Raw genomic sequence first — 20,084 nt, forward strand, 5'->3', positions numbered from 1 at the left:
TTGCTAAAAGCTTTGCACGTATATCGCTAAGGATTTTTGTCTTCCAATTTTCTAAAACGACTTTGATTATACATCAAAGGCATTTTAGCAAATATGGCACTGCCAGAAACGAAAGTACTTGCAGTAACGTAATTAGCTTCATTTATTCATGATTTCATGATAAATTCCATATCCCCCAATCTGATCGAAATACATTACGCAGTAAGAAAATCATCTTGAGATCATGAAGTACAAACGCATCTATTTATTATTACCTAGAATTTCATAAATATGCATGTACGCGAATAAATTGGGTACGCTAATGATACTTGTCATTACCCAATCGCCAAGGATACGATAGATTTATGTAAGATATCCGTTTGTAAGTAGTAGCTCCAAAAGCAAGTCTTATACATCGAATGACTGATATGTACATACATATGTGTAATTCTATCATTTGTCGGTGAAGCAACGCTTTCCACTTTTTATTCTTTCAGCTCTGGAATAAAGAGTAACAAATTGAATTAAGTATGTAGGTACTTGGTCATTCATGTGTGTATTTTTTGTGAGTAGGTGTTTTTATACCACTACAGTGGTATTTTTAGTGGGCGTACCTTTTCACCGATGACTTTATCTCCGCCCTGTGGTTGACCTTTATGGACTCTAAATATTGAAAGCCACGATGAATCATAAGCGAAATTGACTTTATGTTCTTCAATAACCCGCATTACATAAATGAAGTTTAAAGGCAAAGTTGAAATTTTATACTTTTAAGAAGCTTTCCACCTCCCACCATAAATCTTTACAATTTTAGAACCTTTACTGCGTATGGGTTAGAAAGGTGATATGAGGGCTATATGAAGATTAAGTTTGCCGAGTACGTACATAGGCAATAGTAGCAAGATTCACGTTGTGCTCGAGATGACGTAAGCAATGACAAAACCATCGGCTCGTTATACATAGATAACGAGTCGTTTGTCTCCAATTGACCCTTTCAGTGCTCAAAAAAGCATTGTTATCATAGCGGAGACTCCTAGTAAAATCAGGTATAAATAGATGTATCTGTGAATAGGTGTGATTCAGTATTTCAGCAGGCTAGATCCTAAGGTTATATTTAAAGGAAAACTGGACCACGCTGCAAATGTCGCAAAATCTCTTGGGATGGGAAGCTTTTAGGAGCCGTAGAAATGAAACCAAGAGGATTTTCAGGTGGATTCCTCCAAAATTAACCATCCATAAGATGCTGAAAATGTGGAGCAAGTGACAGACTCCGCAGACATGAGAGATACCCCGACGGTATGTGCAGACTATAAGTTAAGTAACAAATAGGCAAAGATATAATTACATTTTATTTATGGAAAATGTCACATACTGAAATTTGAAACCTACTAATTGAAAGCAGTGAGCTTAATTTTTCCATCGAATATTGACGAGTACTCGTGCAAATCACCAACATAACGTGTTCCGCTAAAGGAATTTCTCCAAACACGTGATGCTGGCGGATGATGATTACATATTAAGACATCAAAGTTACATAAGTAGATAAGTTTGTATGTAATGAGGGTATGTGTAAAGAGATTTTCCCTTTGTCCATGTTGCTATTTCTGAATTTTCTCAAACAAATTTTTTCACTTTATGGAAACTTTTTCTTTGAAGTACAATTTCAAGGTTGGCTACTTCCAGGGACTGCACGTAAAGGACGTGTTCTTCGGAGGGGGAGGGGGCGTAAGGATAAAGGTGTCTTATCCGTCTCAAGTTACATAATTGTAGGATGAGAACTATAGGTAGCAGCTAAGGGGTCAAAATTCTATGAAAATCACATCATTTATGCACGGTCACTTATTAAACAAATTTTAAAAAGTCAATCTTGCTTCAAGTTCTATGGTTTGGAGAATGGAATTCCAATTAAATAAAGATCAGCTATTATATAAGATACGCTTTATTTTCCGTACTATTGTAAAAAGTTCTAAGAATAATCCGCCTAACTTTTAACAATTGAAAGTCAATTGTAAACGTCTCAAGTTTAAACCTAAACCATTGGTTAAATGTCAACGAGATACGGGCTACTACATTTAGATTACTTTCTTTATGCTGGAAGCCTCTTATGTCATCTGTGAGATTTAGAGGAATCAACGACTGCTAGAATTATGTACGTCGTGCAAATACCTATTACAACTCCCAACTGCAGAATAAGTATTGGCTAAGTATAAATTGGTGTTCATGAACCGGTGTTCAAGGCAAATACATCAATTGAGCAATGCAATCCCTCTAATTGAGTTGAAATTCTATCTTCAGGCACGCTAGAAGAGGAGGATATGCACAGATAGGTTTGCACAAAAGCAGGACAACCTTCACATTGCTGGAGAAATCCTTTACGTCATTTCTCGTTGCATATTATGTAATTAATCCTCTATGTAGATCTGCTCACGGTATTGCTGAAAGTGTAATTTACAGTTTACACACATGCCTGAATCTAATCTAATCTAATTTCAGACAAGGGTATGTGTTACGTGGGTTACATAATTATGAATGGCTAGATTCCTACTTTTCATGCGAAAAGTGAAAGAAAATTTTATTAAAGAAATTGAAGATGAAAGCTTTGGTGGAACGGGAGCTAATCTTATAAATCTACCACACTGTATAAATCTACCACCTTGATGGGTTGCCCTTAGAGCTGTGCACGGGCCCGATTTTTAAAAACCCGGCCCGCCCAGAACCCTACTGGAAACAACCCGGCCCGCCCGGCCGTACTGGGTTTTTCTTGACAAAAAGCCCGGCCCGCCCAAAACCCTACTGGAAAAAGCCCAGCCCGCCCGGCCCTATAGGGTTTTTCTGAAAAAAAGCCCGGCCCGCCCAAAACCCTATAGGGTAGGGCTTTTTTAGGATAAACCCAATTCCGCTTTAGCTGGGACTATAGAAAACAGTGAAGTTTTGTCTCAAATGTCATATTGTACTTTATCACTAGGGCAAATTAAAAAGCTCGAAGCCCTGCAAAAAAAGCCCGGCCCGCCCAAAACCCTACTGGAAAAAGCCCGACCCGCCCGGCCCGACTGGATTTTCCTGGGCAAACAACCCGGCCCGCCCAAAACCCTATAGGGTAGGGTAGGGTAGGGTTTTTTTAGGGTAAACCCGACCCTACGCACAGCTCTAGTTGCCCTGGCTTTTTACATGATTTTCTCTATGCGACTCTGTCAGAGTAGATCATGGTCTATATGCTAACTGGTTTACATGAATGTCAAATGTCAAGTCGTATTCCCCACGGCGTTGAAATTATGAAGGATAATAAAATTAATTTTCGAAAGTACATACTTATGGACTTTAAGCTATGTAAATACTCTAATATATTTGCATGTACTTAGCGCAGGCTAATTCACTACGGGTCACCTTTCTCATTTCGTATAATTGCAATTTTTTGCTAATGATGCAAACTCATCGTGGATACCCTTATGAATCACTTAATTTAATTTAATACTTCGCATTGTAACAAACACTTCTGTGCAAATTTTAATACTTACATACATAAGTATGTGTACTTGACATTTACATATCTACAAAACTGTAGTTTCAAAGTCATTGTCGTTCGTGGTGCTTCTCTATACCTACATATAAAGAATTTATTTATGGACGTGCATAAATCTGAACGTTTGACCAGGTTCATATCGTCTTCTGTCACAACACAAATCAGCATGTGGTTTTAGTAACCATGAAAATACCGCGAAAGCCTGATTATGCATTCAGACCCCCCCTGAAAATGCTCACCGCGAGTAATCTTTAAGGTAATATCCCCTTGTACCAAAATGGCATGGAGAAGATGGGTTATTCGACATATGTATGTATGAGCCGTATTACATAAACAAACGTTTGAATATGCTTCATTCATGTACATTTTAAAATGATTTCTGGAATGGTAAATTTCTAACAAATATTCACTACTTGCATAATTTTCAATGGAATATTTTTCATATACTTGTACATATGTACATACCCTCTTTATTGGCTTGCTTAAATTTAATGGAATGCTTATTGTACATGGATAAGTAAATGCATGACCTGTTGATTTCCAATTTTAACTAAAAATACCAGAAAGAACACATAAAACAAAAAACACAATGATGTAATTTCTTCAAAAACACCGTGTTTTTGGAATCCTTTCCCCTTATTGATGTCGTTTTCTCTCCAAAATTGCAAACCACAATGCTTCACTTGCCTAAATGAAACCACACATTCACTTTTCCCAAAAGCACTCATCAAGTGCTTTCTCTTCACTGCTGAACTAATATTTGCGTTAGAAATTGCATCCATTCTCTTCTAACTGGTATGAAGTGGTACATGTTGCATGCCTGATAAAGTATTTACATATTTAATTTTACTCATATACTGCTCATATTTCTGAGAAATGCATTTTTTACAGGATTGAATTTCTGTAGAGAAGTCCGCCTTGTGGAAAAATTTATAAATTGATGAATTTTAAATAACGGTTAATACAGGTTTTTAATATTTTTCGTGTAGATACTTAACCCTATAAAATGCAAATCATGTCTGGAAGGGATTTTGTGTTTGGAGGTTATAATTTGGAGTTTATATATTAAATTTGGAGTTTATATATACTCAGCAAATATTGGTAGATATATACATACATATGCATCGCAAATATATTAAGCAAGTAGCAACAGACTTGCGGTGCATTACATTACATATTTATCAGGTACTTGCTTATGAATGTAGCTAAATTTAGGAAAATAGTGAATACAAAGGACGATAACTTATTTATGGCAATCAAACCTATTTTTAAAACTGCTAAACTATTCTAGAATTTCTCTACGGAGGATAAGTACAAAAATGTCTCATGAAAGTTTTGTCTCATATTTGTCTTACATTGTGATTTTTGACTTTATACGAAAGTAAGATGTAAATAAATATATAATGATTTATCAGTAGGGTCTCGACGTATCTATGTACATATTTACATTCTTAGAAAGTATCTTGAACTATAAGGACAAATTGTATTGTAAATTTATAGATTTATATATGTAATCAAAGTGGAACAATAAAATGCATAGCATCTTTTTAACTAAATATGCATACCTATAGGTACATATATATGTGCATGCTACTGATTATGAAACTATGTATGTACAAACTATTTATTACCATAGATCGTGTATAAGTAAAATTATGATTGTTTTTGATAAAACTGGTGGAATCACAGTTTCAAATTAAGGCTAAAGTATTTTGTGCATGACTCAGACTACTCAGATGTGCTCAGACTACTCATTAAGTTTAGCCGGGTAGAAATTAAGCAAAAATGATACGAAAAAGTTACAAGAGTGTTGATAATCCTAAGATTATCATGCGACATATACATGCACTTAATTTTTTTTGCTGGATCCAATAATTTAGAATTATTTTTGCATAAATAGTATGAACAAATAAGGAAATATGTATGTATATCAATATATAGCGCATGTACATAAAACTCATGGAATGATCTAGAACTCTTATAATAATGTACATAGGCATGTGCATAAGTACATGTTTTTACATGAAACTGTGCGCATCCTCCTGACACCGGATAGAAGTCCATCATTCGTATCCTTAGTCATTGAGGAAATCTACTAAACATTGCAGACTTAAATAGCATGACGAATATTGTTAACATTTTGTAATTAAGTCAATATTATATAATTTCAGAATGTGTCATTTATTGCAGGACTATCAGTAAAACTTAAAATTGATGCACATACATATTTATCTGTATCATAAATATTACCTACTTATGTGCATGAATCCCCATATTAAACTATGCCATGTTTTCAGCTATCACATTAATCCTTGATTAAACATCAGCCTGCAATCCGATGGTGAATCATTTACTCATAATGTAAATACTGATAAATGGGCTATTTAAGTCCAATACATGTGTTTTAGCAAACATTAACAAATTCATCCCCCCTGGATACTATCCAGACTATTTTATATCGTCTAAAGAAATAAAGTTCATAGGTAACCCACCACGTGACAATTTTTAAAAATCTTTAATAAAATGGCAATTCCGTCGGTTTCTACGAAAACACAATTTCCAAATGTAAAATATATCTGGAAGTCTGTAGGGATTTCAATTTTTTTTGGTTTGATTACCTTCTCTATTTTAATTTTTAAACTTGATATCAACTGGGTCTTCTGCATCTTGATAAGCTTTGTACTGACGATGCTGATTTCTGTAGCTGTACACTTTTCCAGAACTTTTAAATATGTAATGGTCCTTTCAATTGTAAGTACATATTAACTAATATATATAAATATTAGTGAATCTATAAATGCACGGATTTATTATAACATATCTCTAAATTGTTATTTTTACGGCAGATTAAACTTGTCGGCCCTCAGAGTCGCCTCGTCTTGATGTCCATAGTGACCGGACTGATAATTGCCGGTCCGACTGTTTCTATAATGCACAATCTTCAAGAAGTCCACCGAACTGCGCAATGCGTTGGTGACATTGTGAGGAATCATTCCGAAGAAATGCAATCTGCATATTCTCACGCTTACAAAGATATGTCAACCACGATACAAGAATCCTTGAGCGTTTGGGTAGGGTTAAGCGGCAAAATTGAAAATGCGTTGGAACCAGCTCGAAAAGCTATCGACACCGCGGTGGCAACCATAGAAAACTTTGGAAAAGATGCTGATCGAATTAGAGGGGAATGTGAAAATGCAGTGTCTGGTGTAAGTATGTAACGAGATTCAACTATCTGAAATTTTGTAATAAGACAAATAAATGTGTGAATTTACAGGTTGGAAAAAAATGCAGAGACGATACAAATCGGGCCTATAACGACTGTCGTAATAAAGTTCCTTCCATGTTTAAGTGGGTGTGCGAAACCGTTAACGTTGGCGAGCAGAGTTGTTCTGCTTTCTCAATTTCCAGTGGAATATGTGCACCTTTGCGACTTGGAGGATACGTCGGAGTTGGGATACCAACTGTGATTAATGCCTTTAAAAATGTCGTTGATATCGTCAAACTTTCCATAAAGCCTAAAACTAAAATAGACACGGGAATTGACATAGATAGTGGAAACTTGACCGAGGTCGTATCCGAAATTCGGCATGGCATAGAAAATAAGTGGGATAAAGTTATGCTGGTTATAAAAATTGTTCAAGCTTTGTTAACCATTCCAATTTTGCTGGTCCCACTGCTGGCTTTAAAATACTTACGAAAGGCTTCCCAAGAAAGGGAAAAAGGTGAACAGGCTTTTCGGAAATTTTTAAGAAAAGATGTTAAAAAGGAGAGAGCAAACATCGTGCCGAGCTTATTTCTTATCTTGACGCACATTCTGCTCACCTTGACAGTTTTTGGCTTTGACTATTTGCTGCATTGGAGTCAAAATATTGTTGGGGAATTTGGTGGTTCAACGGTGAGTGTGACGGGATCACTCCAGTTTGAGATTGATGTTAATGCTGGGGTCATTTTGCAGCCTTTTGTCAACCTATTTTTACAAACGATTAGCCAAGAGAGAAGCTACACGTTGCAAAAATCAAGTGTGGTATGCCTCCCAAATCCGGTGCAGTCCAGTGGGATGAGGGATATGTGTTTTGTTGGCGTTTTGTACGTGGTGATCTTGTTTTCTGTCGTGTTTCAGATCATTGTTGTGAATCTGAAGGAAAAGATTGTCTCGAGTTATTTACTGATAAATGAAGTTGAAGGGCAGAGTACGAATATGGTTGGTGAAGAAGAGTACAAGAAACTTAATAATTTAGGGGTGGAACAGATTAATAAGTGTGTTGACGGAATTGAATATTCTAGAGTGGAAGGAGAGCTGAAGATTAATGTGAAGGAGCTTAATAAGCTGAATCGAAGTCATAATGAAGGATATTAAATATGTATGTAGATTCTTAACTAGATATGCATATGTTATTTGGATTCTAATTTAGATAAGTTGATATTTTTTGTACCATGCCGAGCGCACTTGTTATTTTCAAATTCACACTTTTCTATTCTTCGTATAGGGAATCGTTTTAATTAAAATATGAACTTAATCTGTACTTAACATACGAGTTATGCACATACGTATTCTATCTGTGAATTTTAATTTTTGATATAAAAATAATTTATAACTTCTGTCCATCCTTTCGTTATTTATGCATTAAAGTGTTGAGAAACCGGACAATTTGATCAAAATCTATTACATATTGCTACATACATACCTCGCTGTTCTTTTTTACCTTTACTCATGATTCATAGCATGGTCGATTTGATAAAATTGTGTCATATATTTAGTCAACATTTACTGAATATATTTACTTTGGTGTCTCAAGTGAAATGCGTGCTAGCTAAAAAGTACATTGCCAACACAAAAAGAAAAAATAAGTCCATCCAATTTTATGGATGACATAATTGGTTTTGAATTTATTACATAAATATTTAACTTGGCATGGCACTAATTAGGATGTTGTCCTTATATTTTATGAGTACTGTATTTTGCTCTATTTTTACCATTCGCAATTCCTAATCCAAGTAGAATCTTCTTAATATGGTATCTGATCCTGGTCCGATTTCTACCTTCACGATCCGAATTTGTGCCATTTTCTGTTTCTGTATCGGTATTCTTCCCATCAATTTCCTCCAACCCCAAATTGTCTTGAGTATTAAATCCAGGAAATTGTAGTTGCAGAAATTCGGGAGAGTACGGAATATCAACTTTCTCACTTTGAGACGACACTGGGACAGCGATACTCCGGGATTCGACCAGGCGAAAATGAGTAATTACAATGGATATCCCGGTGAGGATTATGTAGTTAGAAATATTCTTCATTTCGAAAAAAACTCGATAGTTCTCTTATCTAATACTAAGATAATCAGATATCAGTTCATTGATTTACTGTATAGTTAGAAGCTGATAAAGTACAGTGATAATTTTTGCTTGCGAATCCCAGTTATTTATCCATCTACCTATTTACTTATGGATGCACATACTCCGTCACAGATTTACTCAATACATAATGGATTTCGTAGTTTAAAACGGCCTACTCTTACTTTCCGTAGTGTGAAGAACATATATGCAAATTTATATAACGGACTTGCAGAAATGGGACTTGTCAAAACATTACATCACGTGAGGTACACGTCTAAATATAAAAATTAAGACATACATACTTATAAATACTTACGAATATTTATTAAGCTAACAGGATGTAAGCATATTATTGTTATGAGTTTTTATGTACTGCGTCCTAAATACAAAGTTCGAACGTGGAGAAATCCGAAAGCTGTTTAAGCTTTATATATACATACATATGTATGCACATATGTACGTTACATGCATATGACTAATGAATGGGATGTCTCAACATTATGTGTCTAAATATGTTTGGGTATACACAAATGAGATATAATAAAATTGGTAATTCCGTATACTCGTACAGTAAACTAACTGGTAGTGCCACTAATTAATTTAGAACGATTTTGCTTCACTTTCACTGAACTTAATAATTTTTTCAACTGTTCCCATAATTATTTGCATTCAAGGTCCGTTTATAAATTGACAAAGAATTAGAAACTATTTGCTAAGACACGCATTACTTTGAATTCGGATATTTTGAATACTACAAAACTTTGCATGCATTCACACGGACTCGCATCATGAATTTGCCATATGGTAATTTGCTTTGATTGAAGATACATACGCGTAAATAATATTACCAGGGAAATCAATCTATAAAGCTGTGATTTATCTGTATATATGTATGCATATGCATACATATCTCATAATATATGTGTGTAGATGCATGATTTAATATAATGTATATGTACAATGAATTCAATGTCAACTTTATACCCTGGACGATGGGCACCTCACTGTATAAATATAACGTAGAAATGAATAACCATCTAGTATTTAGCACTGGCCAATACGGGCAAATAAATATGAATGCGAAATTGCAGTCTCATTCATGAGTCATATCCCACTCCAATAAATACGTGTATCCTTCGTCCTCGCTCACTATGCTGAATTCCATTTCGATTTCATAAGCCATTGTTCACTTGTCCCGAGTTGGGACGAAGATAGCAGCTGAGCATGTAACTTTCAACAGTGTGGAACATTCTTGGTGGATGGCGACTAAAATTTCGTATTTCGACATTAATAAATTAACTTAAATAAGTTCTATAAGCTGAATATTTGCATACAAAATGGGGCATAATGGTGTAAGCGATACCGGCGATATTATCACGGGCACAAATGGTGAACAAGACGTTGCATTAAGAGATAATTGGGGACATCTTGGGTAACTATTTAAATAAGATTATACTTCAAGAATGCGTGCTTTATTTGACTTTCATGCTCTTACGATCTTCACACACAGGTTGCTCTATAAGTGGTGGTGTCCAACCTCTGAAGACCAGCTTAGGGACGCAGAGACAAAAATATTATCATGTAAAATATACACATTCAATTTCTGAACATTTTCATAACTCTTCAAACTATGGAATGGTTTCATATTCAGACCTCAAGACCCCTTCGGAAACGTATCATGTCGACATTGGTCCCATCATGGTGGGTGGGGAAACGTCAAATCATCGCATCTGGACATTATCCGCCAAAGAATCCTTTCCAGAAAGAATACCACTCGTCCTCCTGCACGGCCTTGGTGCAGCAGTGGGTCTCTGGGCACTCAATTTGGACCAGTTAGCAAAGGACAGGCACGTCCACGCCATCGACCTCATGGGTATATCAATTGTAAAACTGTGTACGAATTACTAGAAATTTGTATAATTTGGGCTGAAATAAATAGGATTTGGTCGAAGTTCTCGACCCCAATTTAGTCAGGATGCCGTTCTGGCGGAGGAGGAGTTGGTCACATCGTTGGAAGAATGGAGAAAGGAGATGAAACTGGAAAAAATTATTTTGTTGGGCCACAGCATGGGGGCGTTTATTGCGACATGTTATGCGCTCAAATATCCGGAAAGGTTCATTTCTAAAATACGAACTTAACCTGATTTAGTCTTTTTTCTCAAAATGTCAACAATATTTATTTTCATTTCATTCCAGGGTAGCGTCCCTCATATTGGCGGACCCTTGGGTATTGTTACAACTTTACGTGAACATTATTATCTACGTGAAGGAGAAGTTAATCCAGTTTTATTTCAATTTTAGGGTGTTACAGAACCACCGGCCGATATTTATGCCAGATTTGCACTTCCCTACCTAGTTAAAGTTATTGACTACATTATGACGTACTTTTATCCATTTTTTGGTCTCAGAATGATTGGCAGATTGGGTATGTCGTTAGGCTACATGTTATATAACGAATTAATTAAACGGGAACATATGTATGTATTACTTACTTTCTTGATTAATATGTGCGCAGGACCAAAAATAACTGGAATTGTAAAATGGAGACTAGTGAAAAATTTTAAAAGTTTGGGTGGACAAGAAGCCGCGTATGCAATACAGGAGTATATTTACCATGCAAATGCTGCACCGCCATCGTAAGTCAACGAAGCAATGATTTGTAATTGTGAAGGTTGAGCAAAATTGGGACACTTGATAAATTTTCTAATATATATAACACAATGTATATAACAAGGCAATTACAGTTGCAACTTTACAAATTTTGAAAATATTTTATTTTTTATTAATTAACTATGCTTTGCCAAGTAATTTTGCAACAAGTTACACATTTGTGCTAAATTACCTCAATTTAATCCTTATTTATACGCCACTAAAATTATGGTAATTTGGTTATATTTCAGAGGTGAAGCCGCCTTTTACTGGATGAAAGGTTCTTTAGCATTTGCAAAAAATCCACTCATTCGCAGATTCGCCTTTCTCCATCCGGACATTGCATTGTGCCTCATTTACGGTGGGAGGTCGTGGCTTCGACAGTGTTCGAAAGAAGTTTTGACGCAAATTTGCCCAGACTCTGACATCGAAGTGGAGGTTGTTTTCTCTTTCTAAATAATACTTTGTGGACGTGTGGGAAAGATTGTACATAAATTGTGATTTTTTGCAGATCATTCCTCATGCAACACACCAAGTACCCACAGATGCTATAGACGAGTTTAACCAGATAGTGTTGAGGGCTTGTACCAATGCTGACAATAAAAGTATAATTATCGATAAAAATTAGATTTGCGTAGAACACTAAATAATTCCAAATTTCGGAATAATGACAAGTTATTAATATTCAAGATAAAGATAAATTAAATTTTTGGGCAGCATTGAGAGAGAACATATATCCTTATTTTTGGACTCTTCCCGACAATAATATATAAATCGTAAAGTTACAGTAGTTAAATAAATACAAAATATGAATAAGTTAAACCAACGGAAGGACCTCGTTAATCTTGTAATTATTGACATTTGCGTATGTATTGCATTGTTTGTACTCTTCAGAAAGAATATATGAATCAGAAAATAACAAATGTGACAAAGGCACATCAATGATTGAAGTATTGAACGCGAGAGGAAAATTAGTGCAAAATCTGAAATTTATTACACACATTTTGCATCTTACGCAATAACGTAGCCTGTTCATGAGAATGGGTTAGTCTGGTTGCCTATTTGTAACGTAGCCGTGAATACAATTCCTACCTTAATATCTAAGGAAATATTACAGTGAATTCATCTCGAAGCAAGTATGATTAAACCACTTTTTTGTCTCTTAACCATCATCACTTTTCTAATCACAACCTGCGTCTTACCACAACTAACTAGTAGTCGAGACAGAAAATAACAATAGTTACAACTCCCAGCACATGTTAAATGTACATCGATATGGGCCCGTTGGCTATGCTTTATTTCAATTTAAATTCTTGCAAATATCAGATGGTTTCAGTCTTGTGTATGACGCTTTTGCTTCTCAGACACAAATTAGATTTGTAGTTGCATTATATTTAATAGTGTACTATCTTCTTAGTAAGTGACATGATACAAGAAATTTCTTTAATACATCTGTACACCTCAACATAGACATAAATTAACTTCTAATCCATTTTTGAAATATTGAAAGTCACCTTAAAAATTGAAAATTGCAAGCTATTCTAAAAATAAGCCGAATATAATCAAGCGTTTTCTTGACCTGGACGTGGCGAACGTGAATTATATATAAACTGACAATTTTTCTTAACCACAATATCATAGCAAGTCGGTAAGATATGGTTAACATATTTTAATATTTTGTCTTATTTTGCCAGCCCAAAATTGAGTTAAACAACTTAATTATTTGCAGGACGAACTGTTAAAGGGCTGAATAAGTTCTGTTGCGCATCTCTTCAAAATCATATTTTGGCCAGAGTACTTAACAATATGGGAGAGAAAGATGTTATCCGACGTAACAGAGACGGTGACGACGAAAATGATGAAATGGACCCCCAAATCTGCACTAATAAAGTACTATTAATCATAGCAGCTCTTCTCGTCGTATTCGCTGTTTGGATGGGACTTAAAATGAAGGAAACTGACCGGTTTTAATTCCTAACTAAATATGAAAAAATTAATATTTTTATGAAATTTTATTCAAATTTACCCAATGCCTGCAAAACGCAGTCTCCATATTGTCATAAATTTAATATCCGTATGTAAATTCTGAGCTTGAGCTATTTGTTAGAGCCAAGTAATAAATTTACTCATGACCGGCGTCGGATACCTTATTTTCATAAATTATTAAATACAATTTAAATAAAAAGTATTTCATATTGTTATGTAATTTCACCCCTAATCAGAATTTTATTTGCAATGTTTCTCAAATTTGTAAGGCAATTGATAAACTGCCAGAGGCTAAAAGATAACTTGCAAATTACAAATTGCAATACTTGTTTAGCAGTGAATTCATACAAAATTCATCATCCCAGTCTGGGATTCCCAGACGAGAAAAGTGAGACTTTTTTTGCTGGGAAGCTTTTTGCAGAGTACGCAATCCGAGTGTGAAGGGGACACGAGCTGCTCATGCCAATCTAGGCGAATCGCTTGTTCTCTCGCTCTCTCTTGGGGGCCGTAAATAAAGCATGTGATCCACTTTCGCCAGGTTTTAAATTAATATCTCCAGTATTTAATAAATTTTATGTTTTGTGCATGTCCCAATATGAAATTGCTGTTACGTTATCACCATCACTAGTCTCAGATCACTTAATAATTAAGCTTTATGAGCTTACTGGACACGGAGAAAGTATGTATGTCGATTCCTTTAAAGTGCAGCTTTAAATTTTAAAAATTAGTGCATTCCGTTTTCGGTATTATGGATTTCGTGAGATTGTAATTTGTCTATGCTATGAGATTTAAACATTACAATTATAGATTGGGGAGCTTGTTAGATATCTTGTGACAAGATTCTTGTCGTTGTAAAATTGAGACAAATTACACATAAGTAGGTATGCTTTTTTTGCTGCATAAAGCTGATTGTAGTTTATATGTGGTGATCAATTGCAATTTTTAAATTCTTATAATGTCTCACTTGGTAAATTATAGTACAAGCGTTTTAAGACTTTTAGCGTATTTGATCCTTAAATTGCATATCCATCCATGGCCAATCACAATTTCGGGTAAATATGTATCATAGTGTATGTATGACGGTGCAAAAAGTTAGCTGGCATTGGTACACATCTAATAACAAACGGGCTCAGAGGTTTCCTTCAAATCTGTTAATCACTTGCTGCTTATTATAATTGTGTAGCTAATTTTTAAGCCCTTTATCTACTTGACAAAAAGTTTCAGAGATTTATGTAAACAAATGTCAGTCGAAAAATGTCGCAACAGATTTCTTTAACATTTTCAAGGCCTAAGATACCTTATAAAAATGATCTGCTTGTTAAATTTCTGAAACTAAATCTGAAGGGATTTTTCATGGAATTTATCAAACAGAGACGCCAAGAAGAAGCCACCATGTCACTGGGATTGAGTATTATCGTGTTATCCTACAAAAAATATTACTTTCATGGATACCCTATATCTAGAAAATGAGTTCCAGATTCTGAATATGCAGCCGGGAATTACGTCTAAATCGTATACCCAATCATCAAACCAAGTGGAAGGATCAACATTGGCCCAGAAATTCGTTTTTCGCCACAGTATCCACTACCAGCAGCAGGACAATAACTTGACCCCTCCCGAAGGAGCCTTGGGATACGCTCAATCTGAAATTCTAGTTTCAACCGATTGGCGACATATCCCTGCTCAAAGCCAGGAAATCTATGAAAAACCACACGTCCTCGTCGGTGATGGAGATGTGCAATATTATGTTTAAATTTTGTTTGTAAGTGTTAATTTTTGAATCCAGCTGGTTTAATGTTTCTTAGCACTGGTCAAAACAAGTAAATAAGTAAAAAGTGACAGAGCGTATGTAATCAATTAATGTCAGTTATATTGATGGACGAGAAACGTAAGGATAACAATGTTTTAACTTTGTTTACTTTATCGATCTCTTCATGGTGAAGTGAAAGTATGTAAAAGTTTTCTCTGCAGAAAATGATGCCCAGCTTTCTCCATACATTTATGATCCAAGGTTACTTCGCACTTTCTTCCAAGTTAGTAGATATGCATGGATTTGAGTCTTGTATGCCCTACTTCCTATCTAACTTCAGCCTGTCAATTTCATATCAGAGATTTCTTCATTTATAAATTTCGTTCACCAAATTTCAAAAATGTTCAAACTGATAGTATTCTGCTTATTATTTACTGTATTATTCACAGCAAGTCAAATCACCGAATGGGTAACAGAACCCTATCACGACGAGGATTTCAAGTTCGTCACAAATCTACCATCGTATTATCGCGCACGGTGCAAAAATTCAATGCACTGTGGCGAAGAACCTGGACTTATCTGTGCAACGGATAAGGTGTGTCGCTGCCGGACTCACGAATTATGGTACAGTGTTACGAAAAAAGCCTGCATTGCGAGCAATGGAGATCGATGCAAATTTGGGGCGGAATTAAACTCTGAAAAGTAAGATCAATCGATTCATAGCAATTGTAATTATGTAATTCAATTTAAAACCTTTCGTATAAAAAAACACTAATGTACTAATTATGTGCAGGCAAGAAATCCTTGAATGTCCTAAAGCTTCTGTATGCAACGAGACAGGATTTTGCAGTTGTGCCCCAGGATACTTTGAAAATCCGGAGAGGTTCGAGGTCCCATATTCCTACGGTACCTCTTTCACCGCCCACAAAGGTGTATGTGTGGGAAAGGTCAGATGATATGAACAATTACTGGATTAAATACTATGCGAAAATCCTTGTGCTCAATGACTTCAAATAATGCTTGCATTTTAGGTAGACGTGGAGTGTCAGGTCGAAGCAAACTACAAGTACGGGTCAGACGGACCTCAACTAGATAACGTTTATTGCATGGAGGACGCTAAGTGTGTGGGGAGGACCTGCTGGTGTCAGGATAACCTGGTTAAGACACGTGACCAGTTGTGTGGGAGAAAATATGGGAAGGAGTATTCTATGACGAAACCATGTCAAGATAATTTAGTGTGTACCCGGTAATTTAGTGGCTTAACGAGTAATTATGTCGATAATCTATGACAATACTTATTATAAGACTCATGTAAATTACAGAGTTCAAGGAAATTCTTCTATGAGATGTCTATGCAGAAATCAAGATATGCAGATATATGACGACACAGTTGCAAAGTATGGAAGTTGTCGGGGTCTCGTAGGGACGCCGTGCGATCCGGAGGATACAAATTCTTGTGTGGTGGGTGCACAATGTGAACCGACGGCGGAGGTTGATCTATTAAATAGGACACTAATAATATACTAAATCTGGAGATAATTATAGATTTTATTTCCAGAAACATGGAATTCCTTATCGGTGCGAGTGTAAACTGGGAAATATCCGAAATTCAGACAAGAAGTGTGAGATACTTCATGGAAACACATGCGACCCATCGTCCGCACATGAACATTGTGATAAACTGGCAAATTTGACATGTCGAATTGTTCCACAGATGAACAAGGAACGAAATGTCACTGAAATTGGAGCAGTTTGTAGTTGCCGTAATTTGGATGACTTGTACGAACCTCAGCTTAGGAAATGCGTATCGGCTTTTGGAGTTTCGTGTCGGTAATGAAATAATTTCAAATGATAAAATAGCTACACACATAAGTTTGGAATCATAAATTTATATGTATTTAAATAAGGTCCATGGAGGATTGTCCACTGTATGCAAATTGCATGAAATCCTCCCCGAACGAGGATGGACTGTGTGCTTTTAATGGCACACAGGCATTTTCCGACTAAATATTTTGGAATATCTGGAAAATGCACGGAAATATGAAAAATCCAATAATGAGGAATCTTTAAATGGCAGGGTTTATAAAATTAATTAATCCTAGAATTCTACTATATGAACATGTTGTAAATTGCGATAGTATAAAAGCTAGAAAAATGTTAGTCATACATAATTTAAATATATATGTAGCATGTACAAAATTTGCAGGGTCCATGTGCAATTATTTTAATAAATACTGTTATTACTTGCACAAAATTGATTACATCTGCGCGACATTTTATTTAGGAGCTCATAAAGCACGATATGTGTATGAGGTCAGAAACACTACAAATATGTAAGTAGTTTGCTTTTAAACGTAAATTTTCCAATTATGTACATAATTGCTCGTCTACGGAGTAACGTTGACCCATGGAAAGAAGATTGCATGCCAGAGGGATCGATTCCTTTGAAATGCATAAGCAATACACTTTCTTCAAATTTCTTAAAATCTCACAGGTACTCAGAATTAGTTTCTATTATGCAATGCATATTATGAAGGACTGATTTGATTATCTACCTTTTGCGACCAGTAACGCTCTTTAGCGTATTGTACGTATATATAAGTTTGCCTTACGACATGTTTATTAGCAAATTCTCCCAGCTTCTGGATTACTTTGGCATGGTTAAATGTTTTATTTATGCGTATGACAGCCCCACTACTTGCTAGTTGCTTATCGTAAATATCGTCTAAAGCAAGCACACTGCTAAAAAATTAATGAGACCCACTGATTGCTTTTAAAAAAAACTTGACAGATTTTATAAGAAAGTATCTAAATAAAAATAGTGACAATAAAAATATTATTATTATTGGCAGTAAAGCTACCAACACGATGGTTGAAGTGTAGAGAAATATTTCTTGCAAATTATGTGCAGTATAACAGTTCCCATCATATTGAAGATGACTGTGACTAACAATCATGAAAAAATGATGGATTATAAATACGCGAGTAAGTGCTTTGTGTTGAAAGTAAATAAGTTTTAAGTGGAGTTTTTTTTATGATATCAATTGTATTGTACACTTATAGTTATATAAAAAGTGAAGGTCATGGCGTCATAGTTCGGCAATATTAGGTCCAGCGCAGTGGGGACAGAGGGACAATGTCCCCACGGTTATTCGATGTCCGCATCATCTCCCCATCTTATATAAACCCCGCCCTCCCCTATCCTACAATGTTAATGTCCCCACAGCTTCCGCGGCCACTGGTCCAGCGTCCGTCGCCGACGTTGTCCTTCCTTGGCCTAAAGTTCTGAGTTATTGAGAAATTCCGTACCTGCCGACCCATGATTTGTCCGGTAAACTTTATTGCGGTTACAGTTTACGATCCAGCTTATGATTTATTGAAAAATTGGAGCAATTTGATTTGATTGTTTTAGTATCAAAATATCTATTTATTTAACAAAATACTTATTTAATTTAGGCAGATAAAAATAAATATTTATAATTTTTTATATTAATTTTAGTAATTTTATTTAATATGGTACGTATGTATTTACTTATCACGCAGTCGAATTAATTTAGCCGATATGGGTTTTGAAATCATACATAGTTTGTTGAAACTCCTACATTCATTATTAAGTAGCTTCAGCTACTTTATGTGAAGACTTTGTCTGTCTGTCTGTCTGTCTGTCTGTCTGTCCGTCTGTCTGTCAGCAGGATAACGGGAGAACGGATAAAGATAATCGAAATCGGTTTTCGCCATCATACATAATACCCCAGGGGGAGGATCCTATCAACTTTTGGGTGCAACCGGACCACACCCCCGGTCGCCAGGGGGTGTGGTCGGGGCAAAATGAGATTTTTAGTGCAATTGAATCTATGGATGAAATGGAGTGAAATTTTGAGTTCCCCCGTTGTGCCACACCCCCCGGGCGCCAGGGGGTGTGGTCGGGGCAAAATGAGATTTTTGAAAAAATTGAATGCATAGATGAAATACAGTAGAATAAAGTGCTCCCGAGTTGTGCCACACCCCCTCGTCACTAGGGGGTGTGGTCGGGGCAAAATGAGATTTTTGAAAAAATTGAATGTATAGATGAAATACAGTAAAATCAAGTGTTCCCGCGATGTCGTGGGAGTGCTTGGAGTGAAGTAGTCTGAAGCTACTTCCGTATGCGCGTTTGCGACGGTTTATTTACCTTATTAAATTTATGAATACTATTTCCTAATATTAGATTTGTGGCTTTCTTTATCAACAATCAGTTGTCAGTGGGACGTATGTACATACTTATTGCATTGCATTCATTACATAGACAAATCGATTTGCACTTCCTTAAATTGATCCTATTTTGGATGCATTATGAATTATATTTTCCTGTACATTTTTGCACCGCGTAAAAATACCGGAATATCATTAACCCAATAAAATAGGGAAAGATGCCTGGTAATGCAATTAATATTTATTTAACTATGTGTTAATTACGTATGTTACTTTTGTACCTAAAGTAGCATAAAGTAAAGTTGGTTCTCATTGTAATTACTTTGATATCGTCGATGTAACAAGGAAAGAGGGTAGTTCTTATTAAAAGTATATATGTTAAATCTACTCTGATTCTATATATGTAGTCATGGTTTTAATTATTCCATAAAATTTACGAATGCGGTAAAATATTTTACCGCATTCGTAAATTTTATGTCTAAAATTCCTATAGGATGAATTTTTTTAATACTCTGAAAATGAAAACGGTTTATTGGAGTGTAATTAGTTAATCCTGTCGCACTTATCCAATGTCCTGTGTCAGCATGACTTAAATACCCCGTGCAGCCAAGACTTTTACTTATTCTGAAATTCAGAACCCCATCAATCACAATTCTTAAGCATTGTTAACATTGCAT

At 35.6% G+C, this 20,084-nt stretch overlaps 3 protein-coding genes across 3 annotated transcripts; all 3 read left to right on the forward strand.

Annotated features, from left to right (window-relative positions):
- Positions 1-5,088: 5,088 nt before the first annotated feature.
- Positions 5,089-8,248, forward strand: LOC110861333. The gene is made up of 3 exons (XM_022110473.2): positions 5,089-6,250; positions 6,346-6,705; positions 6,774-8,248. The coding sequence occupies exons 1-3, from the start codon at positions 6,023-6,025 to the stop codon at positions 7,854-7,856; spliced, it is 1,671 nt and encodes a 556-aa protein (XP_021966165.2). The 5' UTR covers positions 5,089-6,022; the 3' UTR covers positions 7,857-8,248.
- Positions 8,249-10,000: 1,752 nt separating this feature from the next.
- LOC110858745 (1-acylglycerol-3-phosphate O-acyltransferase ABHD5) lies at positions 10,001-12,306 on the forward strand. Its single transcript, XM_022107609.2, has 9 exons — positions 10,001-10,263; positions 10,342-10,412; positions 10,483-10,704; positions 10,771-10,945; positions 11,028-11,058; positions 11,133-11,256; positions 11,347-11,467; positions 11,732-11,918; positions 11,992-12,306. Exons 1-9 carry the CDS (start codon positions 10,169-10,171, stop codon positions 12,106-12,108), a joined length of 1,143 nt encoding a protein of 380 aa, XP_021963301.1. The 5' UTR covers positions 10,001-10,168; the 3' UTR covers positions 12,109-12,306.
- Positions 12,307-14,693: 2,387 nt separating this feature from the next.
- LOC110861438 lies at positions 14,694-17,449 on the forward strand. Its single transcript, XM_035848152.1, has 6 exons — positions 14,694-15,918; positions 16,010-16,163; positions 16,248-16,462; positions 16,539-16,707; positions 16,775-17,046; positions 17,124-17,449. The coding sequence occupies exons 1-6, from the start codon at positions 15,617-15,619 to the stop codon at positions 17,221-17,223; spliced, it is 1,212 nt and encodes a 403-aa protein (XP_035704045.1). The 5' UTR covers positions 14,694-15,616; the 3' UTR covers positions 17,224-17,449.
- The last annotated feature ends 2,635 nt before the right edge of the window (positions 17,450-20,084 follow it).

The sequence above is a fragment of the Folsomia candida genome, unplaced genomic scaffold, assembly GCF_002217175.1.
Source record: "Folsomia candida strain VU population unplaced genomic scaffold, ASM221717v1 Fcan01_Sc001, whole genome shotgun sequence".
Classification (NCBI taxonomy): Eukaryota; Metazoa; Arthropoda; class Collembola; order Entomobryomorpha; family Isotomidae; genus Folsomia; species Folsomia candida.